General features: G+C 54.7%; 2 protein-coding genes across 5 annotated transcripts in view; one reads left to right on the top strand and one right to left on the bottom strand.

Annotated features, from left to right (window-relative positions):
- ADRM1 (adhesion regulating molecule 1) overlaps positions 1 to 555 on the top strand; it is an 8870-nt gene extending 8315 nt beyond the window's left edge. For all 4 annotated transcript variants that reach the window (XM_009326800.1, XM_009326799.1, XM_009326797.1 and 1 more), the window contains one exon: positions 331 to 555. In XM_009326800.1, the coding sequence (XP_009325075.1) occupies positions 331 to 437 (107 nt within the window). In that variant the 3' untranslated portion in view covers positions 438 to 555. The remainder of the gene's footprint in view (positions 1 to 330) is intronic.
- Positions 556 to 2303: 1748 nt separating this feature from the next.
- Positions 2304 to 15921, bottom strand: part of LAMA5 (laminin, alpha 5) — a 53184-nt gene continuing 39566 nt past the window's right edge. Inside the window, 33 exon segments of the mRNA XM_009326801.1 lie at positions 2304 to 2467; positions 2608 to 2727; positions 3618 to 3708; positions 3815 to 3945; positions 4053 to 4212; positions 4313 to 4465; positions 4756 to 4942; positions 5064 to 5221; positions 5363 to 5495; positions 5594 to 5755; positions 5838 to 5968; positions 6151 to 6291; positions 6565 to 6697; positions 7077 to 7228; positions 7432 to 7563; positions 8043 to 8205; positions 8330 to 8463; positions 8605 to 8758; positions 9204 to 9340; positions 9636 to 9821; positions 10062 to 10204; positions 10598 to 10777; positions 10899 to 11012; positions 11097 to 11199; positions 11505 to 11646; positions 11879 to 12033; positions 12111 to 12227; positions 12322 to 12518; positions 13423 to 13593; positions 14152 to 14263; positions 15269 to 15379; positions 15456 to 15607; positions 15691 to 15834. Of these exon segments, the coding sequence (XP_009325076.1) occupies positions 2313 to 2467; positions 2608 to 2727; positions 3618 to 3708; positions 3815 to 3945; positions 4053 to 4212; positions 4313 to 4465; positions 4756 to 4942; positions 5064 to 5221; positions 5363 to 5495; positions 5594 to 5755; positions 5838 to 5968; positions 6151 to 6291; positions 6565 to 6697; positions 7077 to 7228; positions 7432 to 7563; positions 8043 to 8205; positions 8330 to 8463; positions 8605 to 8758; positions 9204 to 9340; positions 9636 to 9821; positions 10062 to 10204; positions 10598 to 10777; positions 10899 to 11012; positions 11097 to 11199; positions 11505 to 11646; positions 11879 to 12033; positions 12111 to 12227; positions 12322 to 12518; positions 13423 to 13593; positions 14152 to 14263; positions 15269 to 15379; positions 15456 to 15607; positions 15691 to 15834 (4754 nt within the window). The 3' untranslated portion in view covers positions 2304 to 2312.

Raw genomic sequence — 15921 nt, forward strand, 5'->3', positions numbered from 1 at the left:
TTTTCATCTGAAGTAAGTGAACACAGTAGGGGCCTGTAGCACTGTGGGGAGGGGTATCTGTTTTACCTGATGAGCTTTGAGAACCCACACCATGACTGAAGTAATGCTGGTCTTAAGCTGCCTGTGCACAGTTAAAAGTGCAGGAAATGTGGCTATGTCAGAGATCCAGATGTGTGTTATATATTGAATGTGTTAAAATTTTCTTCCCTGCCAATAGATTCTTATTAAAGCAACTGTTTACTTTCCAAGTAATGAAGCTTAACCTCACGTGGACAATGAACTCCATCCCAGAAAGTGCAAAGTTAAATAACTAATGTGTTTAACTTCTAGATGTAGAAGCATTTGCCAAAGCAATGCAGAACAGTGTCAAGTCAGACCAAAAGGAAGGAGACTCTAAGGACAAGAAAGATGAAGAGGAAGATATGAGTTTAGATTAAGTTATTTGCTCTTCCTTACAGATATTCCTAGATACTAACTTAAGCAACTGCAGTAGGATTACTAACTTCATATTACGCTTATATAAATCTACAAATAAAGGAATTTTCTTTATCTGCTATACTGTTCTTTCTCAGTCTGTTTAACATGCACACTTAAAGCAGTACTTGCTCTTTATTTTCAGTGGAGTTCCTTACTGTTCAGTTTTGATGCTTTTGACACGAGGCTGGACTAATTCTTCCAATTTCCTTGTGCTAAAAGGGTTGAGCCCTGTGATTGTGTGAGTAAGGAGCATCTCAAGGACGCGTTGCTGGCTGCCATCCAGTTTGGGGCCCACCAGGTTGTGATCTGCAGGGCTGCCAGCTCACCCAGTCGTCGTCCCACATGTACTGCTGCAAGGGTCGTCCTGCCCTGGGTGCAGGACGTCGCCTTTGAACAGCGCACTACCGCCGCAGCTGCCGTACTAGGAGGGGGCTGCTTATGGCAAATACAACTATAACGTCCCTGTTGTGCTACTTCCTGAGGTGGTGATTATGCCTCTTCCAGTTCTACATCAGCCTTAGACTTGCTCTTTGCCGGTAAAGTGAAAGAGAGTAACATAAAACTTTATTCGACTCCAAAGTATGTACCAGTGATTTACAAAGACCATCTTTAATACTACAACTTAAAAACAGGTCATAATTACACTTGTTTAAGATGGACATGTTAAAAACCCATTTTACAATATTTACCCCTCATAAAAAAAAGCACAATATAATGATATAAGTTATAAGTCCATTTCAGAAGCAAGATTTTTGTCCCCAAGTGGCTAGATATATACACACACACACACAAATATATATATGACGTGCAAGTGCACAAGTGAACTAGGTGTCTTGGGAGAAAAAGTTTTTTTCAAGTGAAGACTGCACTACAACAGGCATGAGTGAGGCCGAGCAGGGGAAGGGCAGCTGCTGGCAGGGTGAGTGAGGACCAAGTGGCACCTCTCACACCCAGCCAGACTCGGAGGTAACCTTTCTTTATTTCTTCCCTTTCAAGCAACAGTTTCTTGCTTCGTGCAACAGGACTTTTGTCAGTGTATCTACCAGCGCTGAACGCAACTGCAGAGTCAGAGTGGTATTTGTGTCTTTCTGCTTTCCCTCAGCAGTTCTCCCAGCCTATTCTGTTCCTTTTTTTTGATTCTTATAAATTAATCTGATAAGAAGATGCTAATTCTGTGAACAGAATTTTGTCCAAGTTCCCCCTTGCAGAGCTCTTTGTGTAACAACAGCAGGTGAACTGAGACTGCCCTTGGGGGGAGGTTAAATGCGTCCTTGCTTATAAAAACACAAAAGTGATGGAATTAATCCAGTTTGTCCTAATTGCATTTATTATAAAACAGAAACTGCCTACAGCCTTCAGCAGAAGACAGTCTGTGACTTATTAATATCCTCAAGTGTTCCGTGAACTAAATCTGTGTGCGTTGTAAGTGTGGGGTAGAGGGAACAGGATTTAGGACATGATGCACGGCTGCTGTGTGCTTCAGCCCATGCTCTGTAGAGGACAGTTGCTCTTACCACGCGCCATGTGGCAGCCTGAGTCCTGTTGCAGATGCCTGACCACCGGGGAAGGAGCCAGACCTGCCTCCACATCCTCCAACTTGTTGGTTATATTTGTGAAAGATGTCCCCGAAGTGCCCCCTTCTCCCCACCTTCCTCCCCTGCCCTCCTTCCCCTTGGATTTGTGGCCCCTCTCTGGTTTTGGCCCCAGACTTGCGCCTGCAGTCGCTGGAGATCAAGTATGTTTGACCACGGTTAATGCTATCGAACAGGTGACGTCTGGGGCCGAGGGAGCAGTGCAGCTTTCTGTGGTCAGGCTGTACACAGAGGTGCACTTACTTACAGCACGGGGCAACCCTTAAGGCCAACGGAGCCCCTGACAGTCCCGGCTCGCGGCAGGTCCACGTGGCTCCGGTTAATCACGAGGTTCCTTACACAGCCCATGTAATGAGAGAGGGGAGGTAACGGTGACACTGTGCTGGCCTTGTCGGTCTCTGCAGAAGGAACAAGTAAAAGCAAGCGTTAGTCTGGCTAATAAGAGGGCAGGGGATTGCGTACCTCTGTCTTGCACCTGGAATAGTATCTCTCTTGGCTTTGGCGTATTTTGTTCTGGAGCGCGTCTCTCCCAACTCACCTGGCAGCCCTCCCATGTAGAAGGTCGCCCTTGCGCTGGGTGCAGGAGGCTGGCTGGGTCCCACTGTGTAGTTGCCTTCCGTGTCCACATCAACCTGGATTATGTTTTTCCGTTTGGTAACTTTGAAAGAAAACAAGAGTCAGTGCTGCTTCCTCACCCGGAGAGCAAGTCCACCTCCGCCCTCTGGCACAGACGAGTGCTGGAGCAGAGCAAAACTACTAGGAGGGTCAGAGGACCTGGCCTGGCTCTTGGGAAACGCCCAGAGTTTGGAGAGCCTCCCCCAAACTCTGTCCTTTGGCCACAGCAGCCATTGTGTCTTGATCTAGTGAAGAGGGCTGCCCTCTCCCAGCGGCGTGGGACAGCACATGCCGGGCGTAAGGGGATCGGCTCAGGCTGGCTCCAGCCACGGATGGGGAGAGGTCCTGAAGCTGAAAATGCGCCAGGAGCACATGATGGCTCTTACTCGGTGCTGGGTCAGGCAAGATGAGGGCTTAAAATAGAGCTGTGCTGAGACGGGGGGCTGTAGCTGTGACCCCCAGTCCTAGAAAGGGCTTGATGCAAAACCTTAGCTCTTGCTCAATGGCAAATACATTAAAGGCCGAGTTTTGCCCATACAAGTGTGAATCCTGCAAATCCCTGGTCCCAGGTGTGGGCTTTGAGCCCTTTGGATGCAGGTGGGCTTTCGCTGTCAGCAGGACAGCCCTGGCTGGAGCCAAGGCCACGACTGGCCCAGCAGGACCGTGGAACACCCCTGGCCTCACCAGCTGCTCCGTGACCTGGGGAAACACCCTGTCTCTCCTGCCCACCAGATCTGACAGCACTAACAAGATCAGGCAAGGACTCTTAATTAGGAAATTACTTAATAGTTGCTACAATCTCCCAAATTAAGTGCATACAGGTGGGAGCTGGGGTTTAAATACCCAAGGAAGGGCCTCAGACTCCCCCCAGGAGATGTGGGCTGCGCAGGAGTAGAGCAGCGTCCCAGAGCCAAGTGCTGGCTGTCACCTCACCTGCAATGGTGTGCCACTGCCCGTCGCAGAGAGATGGGCATGTCACCGATGCAGAGAACTCGTCAGCCCCAGCGTTCACTTTCACAGTGACCTGGTGTGTGAGACAAACCCATTAGAGCCCAGTGAGCTGAGTGGGATGGGCAGGAGATGGCGGCTGCTGCCACTGAGAACCTGTGGGGAAGCCACCCTCCCACTACCTTCGTCTCTTCCATGTACAACAGGAGATGGTGGCTTCTCCTCGTGGCGACGTGGAAGATGAGACCAGAGGCACTGCGGGGACGGACCTCCAGTGTCACCTCCAAGTCCTGCTCGGTTGCCACTGCATCAGCTGGAAGAGAAATACTACTGGTGAGGAAGGGGACAAGGGACCTCCCATGAGACGCATCCCTCCCAGTCCCAGGGCTGTGGGAGCCAGCCCAGGCTGCTGTGGGGTACCTAGGACGACGGACCCGCCATCCGCAGCGAAGAAGACCCCGCTCTCCAGTGCGCCCTCGTAGCACGGTGTCACCCCAAAGGTGCGTGAGGGGGGACCCAGGGGCCTCCCATCCAGCAGTGGGTTCCTCAGGCAGCCGTCGAAGCTGGAGGCTGATGCAACCTGTTGAGATTAGCCACCAGAGTGAGCGTGGAGGAGCCAAAAAAGGGCAGGCACGGGAACTGGCCGATAGGGTGATGCCATGGGACCACCAAGCCCTTACCGGTATGTGAGCCTTAGCTTTTCCAGCCGAGATCCCCCCCACATACAAGGGGGCTTGGGCCACAAAGAGCCCTGCAGTGGCCACTGCAGCATCCTGGGCTCGCAGCCCATCAATGACCAGCTGGGCTCGGCTCTGGTCTCTGCTGAAGAAGACCTGCAAGAACCAAAGGTCAGTGCCAGGGCTGGGGGTTTTCTGGATTGGGAGGAGCCCCAGGGCTGCACCCAGGGAAGGGAGACCTCAGCTCAGAGGTTCAGCCAGCCCTGGCTCTGTTTTTGCTGTCCCCTTTGCTCCCGTGGGACTGCGGGTATCCCATGTGCAATTAGGAAGCAATGCCCAGAGCGGGGCTGCACCAAGCTAACCCCTGCACGGGCACCTGGTGATGGGGGGCTCACGGAAACAACGTGGCTCAAGGAGGTCCTGCTGAGCCCTGAACCTCTGCTCACCGTGTGCCACCGCCGGTCATGGTACTTGTCTTTGCTGCGGAGGCGCAGGCGGCGCCTGCCGACATCCACCAGGAAGACAAAGCGCCCGTTGGAGACAAAGAGAGCCATGAAGGTGCCCCGCTTGCCCGCCACATAGAAGAGCAGCCCGCTGGAGGAGTTCAGCTTCACCTCCAGGGAGAAATGGGACCTGCAGGGACAGGGGAGTGACGGGAGCACCCTGCTCTCCCACAACTGCAAGGGACACCTGCTCTCCAAGCAATGGTCCCCAGGGCCGAGCTTGTGTGGGGTGGACATGGGGTGAGCCTCACCTCTGGCCAAAGGAGGCTGGAATCTCCTCAAACTCCCAGCGACTGCTTGGGGCACCCCCGAAGCGGAAGGTGCCCCTGGCTGCATGGGGCAGCGGGTGCAGCCGGCAGAGCCCATCCCGACCATGGCGGCGGTCCTTTGAGGCAGGCTTGCCCAGCACCTACAGAAGATGCACCGAAGAATGGAGTGAGGGGAGCATCCCTGCAGGTGTCACAGGGCAGAGCTGCTCAGCGAGGGGGCAACAGTGGCATCTAAGAAGGATGGGGAGGAGGATGTGGGGAGTTTTGGCAGCAGCTGGTACCTTGGGTTTCCGCCTGTCCTTCTTTGGAGTGACTCTGAGCTGCTGTGGCTGCTCACCCCAAGGACAGCTCATGGTGACATTGATGCTCTCCACATTCTCCTGCAGGTCCACCACCATCTGTGGCTCTGACGTCCTACGCACAGGGAGAAGGGATCCCCATCACCAGGCCAGCCAGGAGGCAGGAAGGGGCTGAGAGCCCTGCTCTCTGGGAAATGGCATGGCAACGCTCACCGCTTGACAAAGACATTCCCGATGCAGCCAGTGAGGCTGCTGCCGGCCTGGGTGGCCCCCCAAGGGGGAAGGGGCGCCCGCCTACCCTGCCCGTCGCTGCGCTGGCTGGACCCAGTGCCTGCTGCGGTGTCTTGCAGCTCATCGTCCATGTACAGCCGGACCCTGCGGGGGATGAGCAGCGTAGGCTGAGTGGGTCCCTGTGGCCATCAGCACGTCATTCCCCATGCACTGCCAGGACACGTACCCACGAGCATCGCTGTAGAAGGCCATGTAGTGGGTCCTGTCATCTGCATAGGCATTTTCAGTGGTGACTTCTGTTTCCAGCAGGTTCAAGGTCAGTTGGCCCCTCTGGAGGGACACCTGGCACGTCCCCTCCTGCAGAAAGCATCGCCCCATTGCTGCTCAGCAGCTGAACCCCAAGGAACAGCCAATTCCCCACCACCCTCCAGGAGCTCAGGGTGTAGATTTCACTGTGGATTCACGCCCTGGCCCCACCAAAATCCCCCCCTTTCCCAAGGAGGAGCAGCACCATCCCCAGAGCAGGAGCAGATACCCACCTGGGTGGTGTGGTGGTAGAGCAGCCCCTCGCGCTGGCTCGTCCGGAAGCTGAAGCCGCTGTAGAAGTCCCGCAGCCCTGGCACGTCCTTCAGGGCCAGGGTCAGGTAGCCGTGGCCGTGGATGCTGACTGACCGAGCCACCTGCAAGGGACACCATGGAGGCGAGGTGAGAGCCTGGCCCTGGCGCTGCAGGTGTGCTAGGAGGCGCTCAGGTCCTCGCTGGATCCAGCCAGTGCTATGGATGCCATGTGGAGCACCTTGCCACAACCCCCCTGCACCGAGGACCTGGGGATTTTATGCTTGTTTCTGTGTGAACAAGGGGAGATTGGGCCTGTCCTGGGGGTCCTGTGCTCCCCTTCCCTGACAGACCCTTGCCCCAGCATGCCGGCCAGGCTGCCAGGGCTTTGTGCTTACCAGGAGGTCCGAGGTGCACCCGTAGCTCACGCCGACAGTGCTCATGCGCTTCAGGTCAACGTATTTGCCAAGAGCCTTCAAGCCCTTCATGCAGCCCCGGATGGGCCCACCCGTGGGGAAGAGCGCTTTCAAGCTGCAGGAGAAGCAAGCAGTGTTATGAGGACAACCCCAGGCAGGATCCAGTCCTGGGCAGGATCTGGCCCCGCAGCCCTTCAAACAGAGTGCCTGGGAAGGACCCATGATGGCCACGGGTATCTCCAGTGCCTCAGGCACAAGGTTGCTCCAAAGCACCCAGAACGGCAGAGGAGGTCTCAGTGACACCCACCAGCACCTCATCCCTCACGTCCCATCCTCAAAAGCTCATGGTGATGGGCAGCAAGAGGAAATCTCCCCCCAGAGCTTCAGCAGGGCCCCAACAGCCCTGGATGTGGCTGAGAAAGGGCCAGGGCCACCACCAGGGACACTGGAGGGGAAGATGTAGACTGTCCCACCCCACCACGGCCTGGACCCACCTGGGGGGCAGCACAGCAGGGGGCACACCACCCAGGTAGTAGGAAACAGCATTCTCCAGGGAGTTCTCCTGCTCCACCATGAAGATGGTGAGGCGCTCCAGCCGCACCAGGATGCGCTTCTTGTTATTCATTTTGAGAAGGAAAATCTGGATCTGGAGACAGAGGAGAAAAATGATCTGCCAGCCTGGGGCAATTAGGTCCATCACAGAGGGCAGCACGAGGTGTCTGGTTCATGGCTCTAGTCAAAGAACTTCTTACAGCTCTCCCCTGCCAAAAACAAGGATCCGGGTGCCCCCTCTACCCTCTGGATGAGGAGCCCTCCAAGCAAGCCGGGCAGGCGGCTGTTCCCCCTTACCGCTTTGTTTGTGGTGCTGCTGATGGTGAGGGAGGAGGAGTTGCTGCTGGGTTTTGCTATCTCCAGGCCAGTGCTGAAGTCATAGTAAAGCACCAGCTTCCCATCCCGGATGGCCAGACACAGGAACTGACCCTGGGGGAGGCAGGACAGACACTCAGCCCCACATCCCGGTGCCTGTGGTGCTGAGCCTGACCTGCCCTTTAGCACCAGTGGTCCCACTGCTGGTGCCTTGACGCATCACTGCAACAATTATTGGGGATTTATCTGCAAACAGCAGCCCTGTGCTGGGGCACAGGGACGGCACTGCAGGCTGGAAATGCTCCTTGCAGCACTGCCTGCCCCAGCGAACCCTGGCCCAGCTCAGAGGGTCTGCGCATGGGTGCTCCTGGAGTTCAGGGGAGTCCTTCCAGCACCAGGCAAGCAATTGCCTCTGCTGTGAGGTCTGGGTCCAGCCCTCTTGTGGCTTTTAACAATAGTGCAGAAATGCTGCTCCAAGTAGCATTGCCCTCTCCTCCCTGGGGCCCTGAACTGGGAATGCCTGCAAGTGGGGCTGGGATTGTCCTAGCCCACTGGTTGAGGGGTGAAGACTCCCCAGGGGAGCAAGCACCTGCCTGATTCTCCAGGAAGAAGAGGATGCCGTTGTAGGAGACCACCCGGATCTCCTGCTCGAAGCGCTTGGTGGTGCCAAACTGGCTTTCAAACTTGATCTCCGCATAACCGGTGCCATCAAAGTAGGAGCCGTCAGTCAACCAGGGGTCTCCTGTGGACTTGGACCTGAGCCATGCAAGAAGAGGCCCAAGGTATCACTCCAAAGCCAGCTGCCATGCTCTGGGGCAGCCAAGGGTCAGGGTAAGCACCACAGACCAGAGCTGCCCCCAGTCTGGGCACAGTGCCCTACCTTGCGCAGGGCTTCTCAGCGGTGGTATCCACCTGGAAGGTGCGTTGGAAGTTGTACAAGCTCACCACCTCCTCATTCAGTGTGTCCAGCTCCAGGCACCCGCGGTAGTTGGGATAACGCAAAGTGGGAGGAGGCTGGGAATGAAACCGGACAGTTAGGGCAAGTTTGATCCTGGTTTTCCCATGAAATCAAGGGTTTTGCCCCCCAAGAAGCTCCAGAGGTATCGCTGATACCTCCTAGAAAATGGAGCCTCCCTCCCCTGCTGCCTGTCTCACCGTGAAGCTGGAAGGGTAGCCACCCACGTAGAAGACCACGTTGCGCGGGTCAAGGTTGAGCAGACCCTGCTCCCCCTTGGCCACACTGTCTCCCTTGGTCTCGTGCACCGTCTGCCTCTCCACGATCACTGACATGTGCCCATACTGCAGGATCCTGCAGCAGGGAGGGATGGTCAAGACAAGGGGAGACCCCCAAAGAGGAGCAAACCCTGCCCTCCCTGAGCAAAGGGCCTCCCCACACAACCCTACCAAAAGGGAGCATCTCCCACTGGGGACCCCCATAGCAGCAGCGCATTGAAAGGAGTCAGCACTCATGTTATCAGCACTGCCACAAGGCTGAATGGACCCTCCATGATGAGCTTCATCTTTCCTCTCCTGCAGGAACCCCCAGACCCTCCATGACCTGGTAAGACACCATCTCCCTGATAGTTTTTTTGAGGTATCTCAGTGTTGATCACTTAGGGATGACTGGATGACTGAGTCCACAGCACCTCTGCAAGCTCAGGGCCTGTCTGGGCTTGGGCATAGCACTACCCGCATCCACTGCAGGGACAGTGTCCCACTGAACTTCCTTGGGGTGTGTCCCATCAGTCTCCTACCTGTTGATACTGATGGTGGCAAACTGCTCTCCAATATCCTCATCAACCGTTAGGGAGGCTGGCTCCTCATCGCCCAGTTTGTAGACCCACTGCACTTTGTGGTCCTTGAGCACGATGCCCAGGTAGTCTCCAGCGGCCTAAATGCAGGGAGAGACAGGGCCACACGTTGGCATTCAGGACAGGCAGGAGCACCAAGCGATGCTCTCCCTGATGCTCCCAGGGCTGCACTGGCCAAGCACCCCCATTCGCACCTCTCTCCCCATCCACCTCTAGCCAGGCTGACAGCTGCACCCAGGACCTGGTCGTGTTCCCCACAAAGACACTCAGGGAGCAGGCGAAGGGAGAGGGGCTGACATCCAGGCATGATCCCCCACTGATGCTACAAACACAGGCTCCCGCTGCCCTCCTCCTGCCCGCACAGCCCTGTCTCACCTCCCGGCTGCCCAGGTACAACACGACCCGCCCCTCCTCTGTCCCGTCCTGCCGTCGCTGCCGGCTCCTGGGCTCAGGGTTTTGAATGTAGAATTTGAGGGATGTATAGGCTGCCAAATCCTGCAGGTTGCTGGGCATCCGGACCTGCACACCCGAGCTGCCGTTGAACTTCATGGGGACTTTCACCTGGAGGGAGAGAAATTCACACCCACAGCACTGAAACCACTGCTGCTGCCTCTCTTGTCATTGCCAGATCTACCAAGTCAAAGCATTTTCTGGAGTCTTCCCATGAGAAAGGGACCCTGCCTGGTGGCCCCAGAGCTTTTCTAGATACCCCTCCCATTTGCATACTACCCTCAGGTAAGCCCTCATTCACCCCAAGCCCCTGGCACCCCATGCACAGTCCTCACCCTCCTATGAGCCTACCTTGCTGGCAGCGTTCCTCGCCTGCGTGATGAGCTGCCGGATCCGCACAATGTTCTCCGACACGGTGGCGTTCTTGTTCCTCCTGTTCTCCAGGCTGCTCAGCTTCCCCAGCAGCAGTGGGATGGTGCTTTCCAGGCTGGACACTGGGGTTGGAGAGGAGCCAGGGGTTTTGAAGGTTAGTGAGGGAAGGAGATGTAAAGCTCAGGCAGTTCTGAGACATGCAAGTCAAAGCAGCTGCAGCTGGGAGCAGTCACAGAATGATCCCCTAAATCCAGCAGCCTTGATGGGGGCTTGTGAAAATGCTCTAGCGCATGCAATCTCCTGCAGTAAAGGTATAGGTGTTATAGACACTGCAGGGAGAGAAAAAAATAAAGGGACAGGACTTACTTAAAGCACCCAGTATCGGCTGCTGCCTCCCTCTACTCTTGACCTGGAGCTGCGAAGCAGCCAAAAGCACAGAGCTCTCTGGGGACATCTGTCCATGCACTGGCTCATGCCAGACTCAGTCCTGGCAGCCCAGCAGGCTCAGCACTCACCAGATTTCCTGGCATCCTGGACTGCCTGGTTCAGGTCTTCATTTCGAAGGTCTCCATACTGGTCTTTCCACTCATCCAGATTCTTCTTCATGTTGCTCAGGGTATCTTCCACTCTCGCAGCTGTTTCATTGGCCTCAGCAGCTGCTGCTTTGGCATTCTGGATCATCTCTTTCGTGTCCTCTGGAAAGAAAGGAGAAAAATCTCTGGGATGGCCAGGAGTGGGGAGGAAGCACCCTTGGGTCACAGCGTGGGTGTGAGGAAGGGAGCAGAGAGAACAAGTCTAGCTACCCCCAGGACAAACCTTGGTCCCTGCCCAGCATGTCCTGCGCAGACTGGAGCTGGCTCAGGAGCTGCTCCTTCTTCACACGGAGGTCAGCCAGCTTGTCCTTTGCTATCTGCAGAGTGCCTTTAATAGCTGCAATTAAAGAAATGCATATGTTGTGTGTTGGATCTCAGTCCAGCTCGAAGGACATCACACCCTGCAAGGAGCCTCTCTCACCCTCGTTCAGTTTTCTCTGCTCTCTCCTCACAGCCTCCTCCAGGTTGCTGCTGTTCCTCTTCAGCTCTTTAGAGATGGCCCCGAGATTTTCTGATATGACACTCTGTAAAACAAACATGCACTGCCTGTGAGTCTGCAGAGGAATTCCAGTCTCCGGCCCTGACTGCACACAAAAATGCTCATTCAGACAACTGCAGTGGGGTGTGCTGCTGGGGCGTGATGGGGAGACCCAAACCCCCAGAGTCTGGCCCCAGCTGTGGCAGAGGCTCTGCTCTCTGGCACAGAACAAAGTGCTCAAGTCTCAGAGGGAAGGGGCAGCAGAGCCCTATGTGTGGGTGTGAAAAGCTGGAGGACTGTCGAGGGAGTTTGGCTTTTGCTCATCTTCACGGGCTTCCCCACGGCACGTACCATCAAAGCCTCGCCGGCTGCCTCATCAGCATCGTGGGCTGCTCGCTCGGCTTTTTTCACAGCTTCAATGATGCTGGCGTAGGCATTAGAGGCATCAATCGCCCGCTGGATAAAGCCATCCTGGTTTGTGCCCTGGATAATGCTGTGTTGGAAGATGAAGCCATGAAGTCCATGGAGACCGCTCAGCCTGGGCTCTTGCCCATGCCCCCACATACAAAAATGCCTTTGGGTTCCTTGTCACAAGATGTTCTCCAGGATAAAGCTTTGGAGATAGCACCCGCTGCTCCCCTGCCATGGCATGGGGCTGCAGTTTCCCATCCCCAACTCTGGTAGGAGATGGCCTGACTACTGAGTGTCAGGACCTGGTGCCTCACCTGGACAGGTTCCTTGCAAGCTCATCCAGGAGCCGGGCATGCTCCTCTGCCTGCTCCACGATGGGGATTTTGCTGCTGGCCGGGGAGAACTTCTTGACACGCTCAGTCAGGGGCAGCTTCGCCCCATCCAGCAGGGCTGCCAGCTTCTCGTACGCCTGCAAGGACATACATCACTCCTGAGGGCTGCCACCCCCTCGCACTCTGCCCGTGCCGAAGTACCTCCATCACTCACCTCCTTTGCACTCTCCATCTTCTGTAGGAAGTCGGAGACCTGGGCCAGGGAGTCCTTGGCCATCCTCAGGGTCTCCTGCACCAGTGCATGCTGCTTTTGGAGTTCGCGGCTCTTTTGCTAGACACACAGATGCAGGGTTAGCCACTGGCAGGGCCGGGGTAGGCCCCCCCCTCACTGCATGGCAATATGGGACCACCTGGTGAAGGTCTACCTGACTCTCCTCCAGGTTGTTGCGGTTCAGGCTGTTCAAGTCCTCCGTCTGCCTGGTTTTGTTCACAGCCTCGTTGAGGGCATCGCGGAGATCCATCAGCTGGGAGCTGTGCTGCGCCAGCCGGTCCCGGATGCTGCTCACCAGGTCCTGGTTGGACTCCCAGCGGGCGTGCAGTTCACTCTTCACCCGATGCAGCACTGAGGATGGAGGAGGTGAGAACTGTTGCTAATTCATCCCCCTGTGTTAAAGGGCTCTTTCTGTGCTTGGCTGTGGAAAAGCCTGGTTCTGGTCTCACTTGGCAGGCTAGAAGTGACCATCTTCCCTCCCTCCCTCTTTCAGCCTGGATAGCACAGGATCTCGTCCAAAACTGTCTCCAAACCCCCAGTGCTGGTGAGAGGGAGGGGATCTCTTTCAGAAAGACACCCGGCCATGCCTGAAAGGCTCCAGATGATGGAGAAACCCCACTGGAGGCCTGTTCCAGTGCTTGATTACTCCCACTGTGAAAAATTACTTATTTCTAGCAAGGGCTGGTTTATAATTCCAGCTTTCAGCCGCTGAACTATGTTTTGCCACTGCCTGTTAATCAGAAGCGCTTGCTCCCCGCAGCGCCAGCGTGCCTGGTTATGTAGTGGGGATTTGTGTGGAAGCACAATCCAAGGCCTTGCTCCTGCAAGGGATGCCCTCCGGATGGCAGAGCTGCTGAGGGTGGTAGGCTGCTGGTTGTTACTCTGGACCACTTTCCTGGGACAGTGAATATGAAGAAACATGGGGTGACTTATTCACATCCACGTGTGATGCATACATAATAATGGGAACTCCTGGTTCTAAGGGTTGTCATTTTCGGTCATCAAACAGAACCACCCAGCTAGTACCATCTGCTCTAAAATTCACCTTAAGGGAAAAGGAACCATAAATGGAGTGTCACAGGGGACCCTAAAACTACTGCAAAACTTGTTGGGGGTGCCTGTTTTATTAACAGCACTCTCCAATCGTGACCATGATCTGTGTAGCACTCACATGGGCTCCAAGCCCAGCTTCGAGGAATGGCTAGACGCAGCAGGATCTGTGCAGCCCTGTCCCATGCCACTGAGCCAGACTCACATTTCTGAGCCTCCTCATGCTCGTGCCTTGCCAGCTCCTCCTGGCTGCCCAGAGTCCGCTCCTTCATCTCCCTCAGCATTCTTTCCACCTCGGCCATCTTCTGCCGAAACTCCTCAGTGGAGGTGGTGCTGGCATTTGCTGCCCCAAGCCTGGCCATCTGCCGCATCAAGTCTGCAGAGAAATCCAGATCCCCCGTTAGCATTGACCAACCCATATCCTTCATTATCCACTGAGATCCTTCCTCTCCCTACATCACCCTCAACAAACTGCAGCCAGCTTTCATGCAGTACTCAGGCACCTGGAATTGCTCGAGATCGCTCAGAGGTATTGCCCCACGTTTCTGTCTCCTTGGCCGTTTCAGTAACGCATGCTACATTCCAAGCATCTTTTTGTGGCTTTACCTCCTCTCCCAGATCCAGCCACTCCCTGTTTTGCTAAATCTCTCCTGAAGCAGTAGTACAGATTGCCCCGGTTTTATGCATTTTAATAACATTTGTGCAAGTTTAAGGTGTTTTTTCCAAAAACTGTTTAGCCAAACAGCTGGGACTCACAATAAGCCTGGTCTACCTGAACAGCCAGAATCCTGCAGGGATCTCCATTTCATTTGTATTTCCCCTTGTTTTCCCCATGGTTCTTTCTAAGTGATGTAGTACTCAGCGCTGTTTGAAAGCAAGAGCGTGGCATTCCCAGCAGAAAAAAACCACAAAGCAGAGACCCTTCTTTACCTACCTGCAATGCCTTTCTGAATGCTTTGGATGTTTAGCAGGAGCTGCTCCCCCCTCTGGTAAGTCTCTCTCGTGTGCTGCTCAATCTGGTTTGCTTCTCTGTGAGTCATTGTCATCTACAACAAAAAACACTGGCTTAGCTGAAGTATGAGATTATGTTTTATGTGATTTTTCAGAACAAAAGGCATGTAAGGCTTGGGAATGTGCAGCGTTTGAGGTCCTTGAACCACGCCTCCTCCAACAGCCTGCCCTGTGCTGCTCACCTATGATGCATTTAGTGATGATCTTATTTAGCACCTTCAGAGAAGCACAAGCAATAAATGCAGCTCCAATGCAACAGGCTCTGGATCCTGAAACAGTCCTAAGACCACAGAGGACAGCACTGTCCTGCGCTCTTAACACAAGAAAAGCTCTAGAGCCTGGAGCCAGGTCCACCTGGGTCCTGACCAGGACACAAGAAGAGACGGAAGGCTGCAGTTTGACTGTTCAGAGCGTAGATGTACATATACACAGAGGCAGTTTGTCCATGCAGCTGCCCGGGGACATACATCATCAAATAGAGACTTCTCCCTCTCCCTTAGATTAGGAGCAGGCAGTTTATAAATCAAATCAAATCTTGCTCAGTTTATAAGTTCTCTGAAGACACAACTGGTGTTGTTTAGATTGCATCTTGCAAAAGGTGTTGCTGTACTGAGGCCTCCAAGGACTATTATAATAAAAAGGGTCGACTCATTTGCTGATAGGGCCCAGGCGCTCCCTGCCACAGCATAGATACATCCAGGACGGACCTGGATGTTCACGTTCCTTCCTCGTATGCTTCTTCTATAAATGACATTTTATTGAATTTGTTTTTACTGGTTAAAGTTGGAGCTGCCTCACAAGCAAGTAATAAATCAAGAAACAACCATCAATATCACAAGATGTTTAACAGCCCTCCAAGGGAGGAATGCAGGTAATTTAGCTTGAGCATCTAAGTAAAAGACCCCGACCCTCAGGCCTAGTGCTAGCTGGGCAGGAGATCCATCCTGTCTGAACTAGGCTCCTCACAGCCTTCAAAGCCCTCATTTTAGGTAAAAGGAGGGACTCATGCTCTGGAAAAGGAAGATGGAGAAATACCCTACTTTGTGCTGCAGCGCGTTCAGGTCCTGTGTGAGGTCCACGTTCTCATCCTCCAGCTCGTCAGCCCTTTGCCTGACCTTGTTCATGGCTCTCTGGTACTCACGCAGCTGGTTCTGGAATAAAAGAGCCGAAATCAGGCCAATGGGCCAGGAAACATGGGCAGAAAGTGATGTTAAACCTTCCACGTACAGCGACAGTTGCCATAGTGCTGTTGAGACCGTGGAGGCGAGCCCAGGCGATGGAGCTGGCATTGAGGTTGACCAGCTGGCTGCGAATGGAAGGGAAGGACATCTCGATGCTCTGCAGATCCTCCAGCAGAAGCAGGACACAGCTGTCGCACACTGCCAGGGGAACGGAGCGGTCAGCACAGGGCCCCTTCCCGGGGCTTCCCTCACCTCTTTCCCCAGGACTGCAGGATACAGACCTTCACACCTCGTGCTGTCTGGACCGTTTGCCACGGGGATCTCATACTCGTGCATGCAGACGTCGCACTGCTTCCCTGTCAGCCCGTTGGAGCAGGTGCACTCCCCAGTGCGCGGGTCGCAGGAGCCCCCTCTGCACTCGCACTCTGCCGAGTTTAATAACAGGGAAACGCCCATGGCATCATTTTGTGCTGTTGCCACCCCGGAGGGAGGGGAAGGGATGGTTTTATTCC

Source organism: Pygoscelis adeliae, unplaced genomic scaffold (assembly GCF_000699105.1).
Source record: "Pygoscelis adeliae isolate BGI_AS28 unplaced genomic scaffold, ASM69910v1 Scaffold286, whole genome shotgun sequence".
Classification (NCBI taxonomy): Eukaryota; Metazoa; Chordata; class Aves; order Sphenisciformes; family Spheniscidae; genus Pygoscelis; species Pygoscelis adeliae.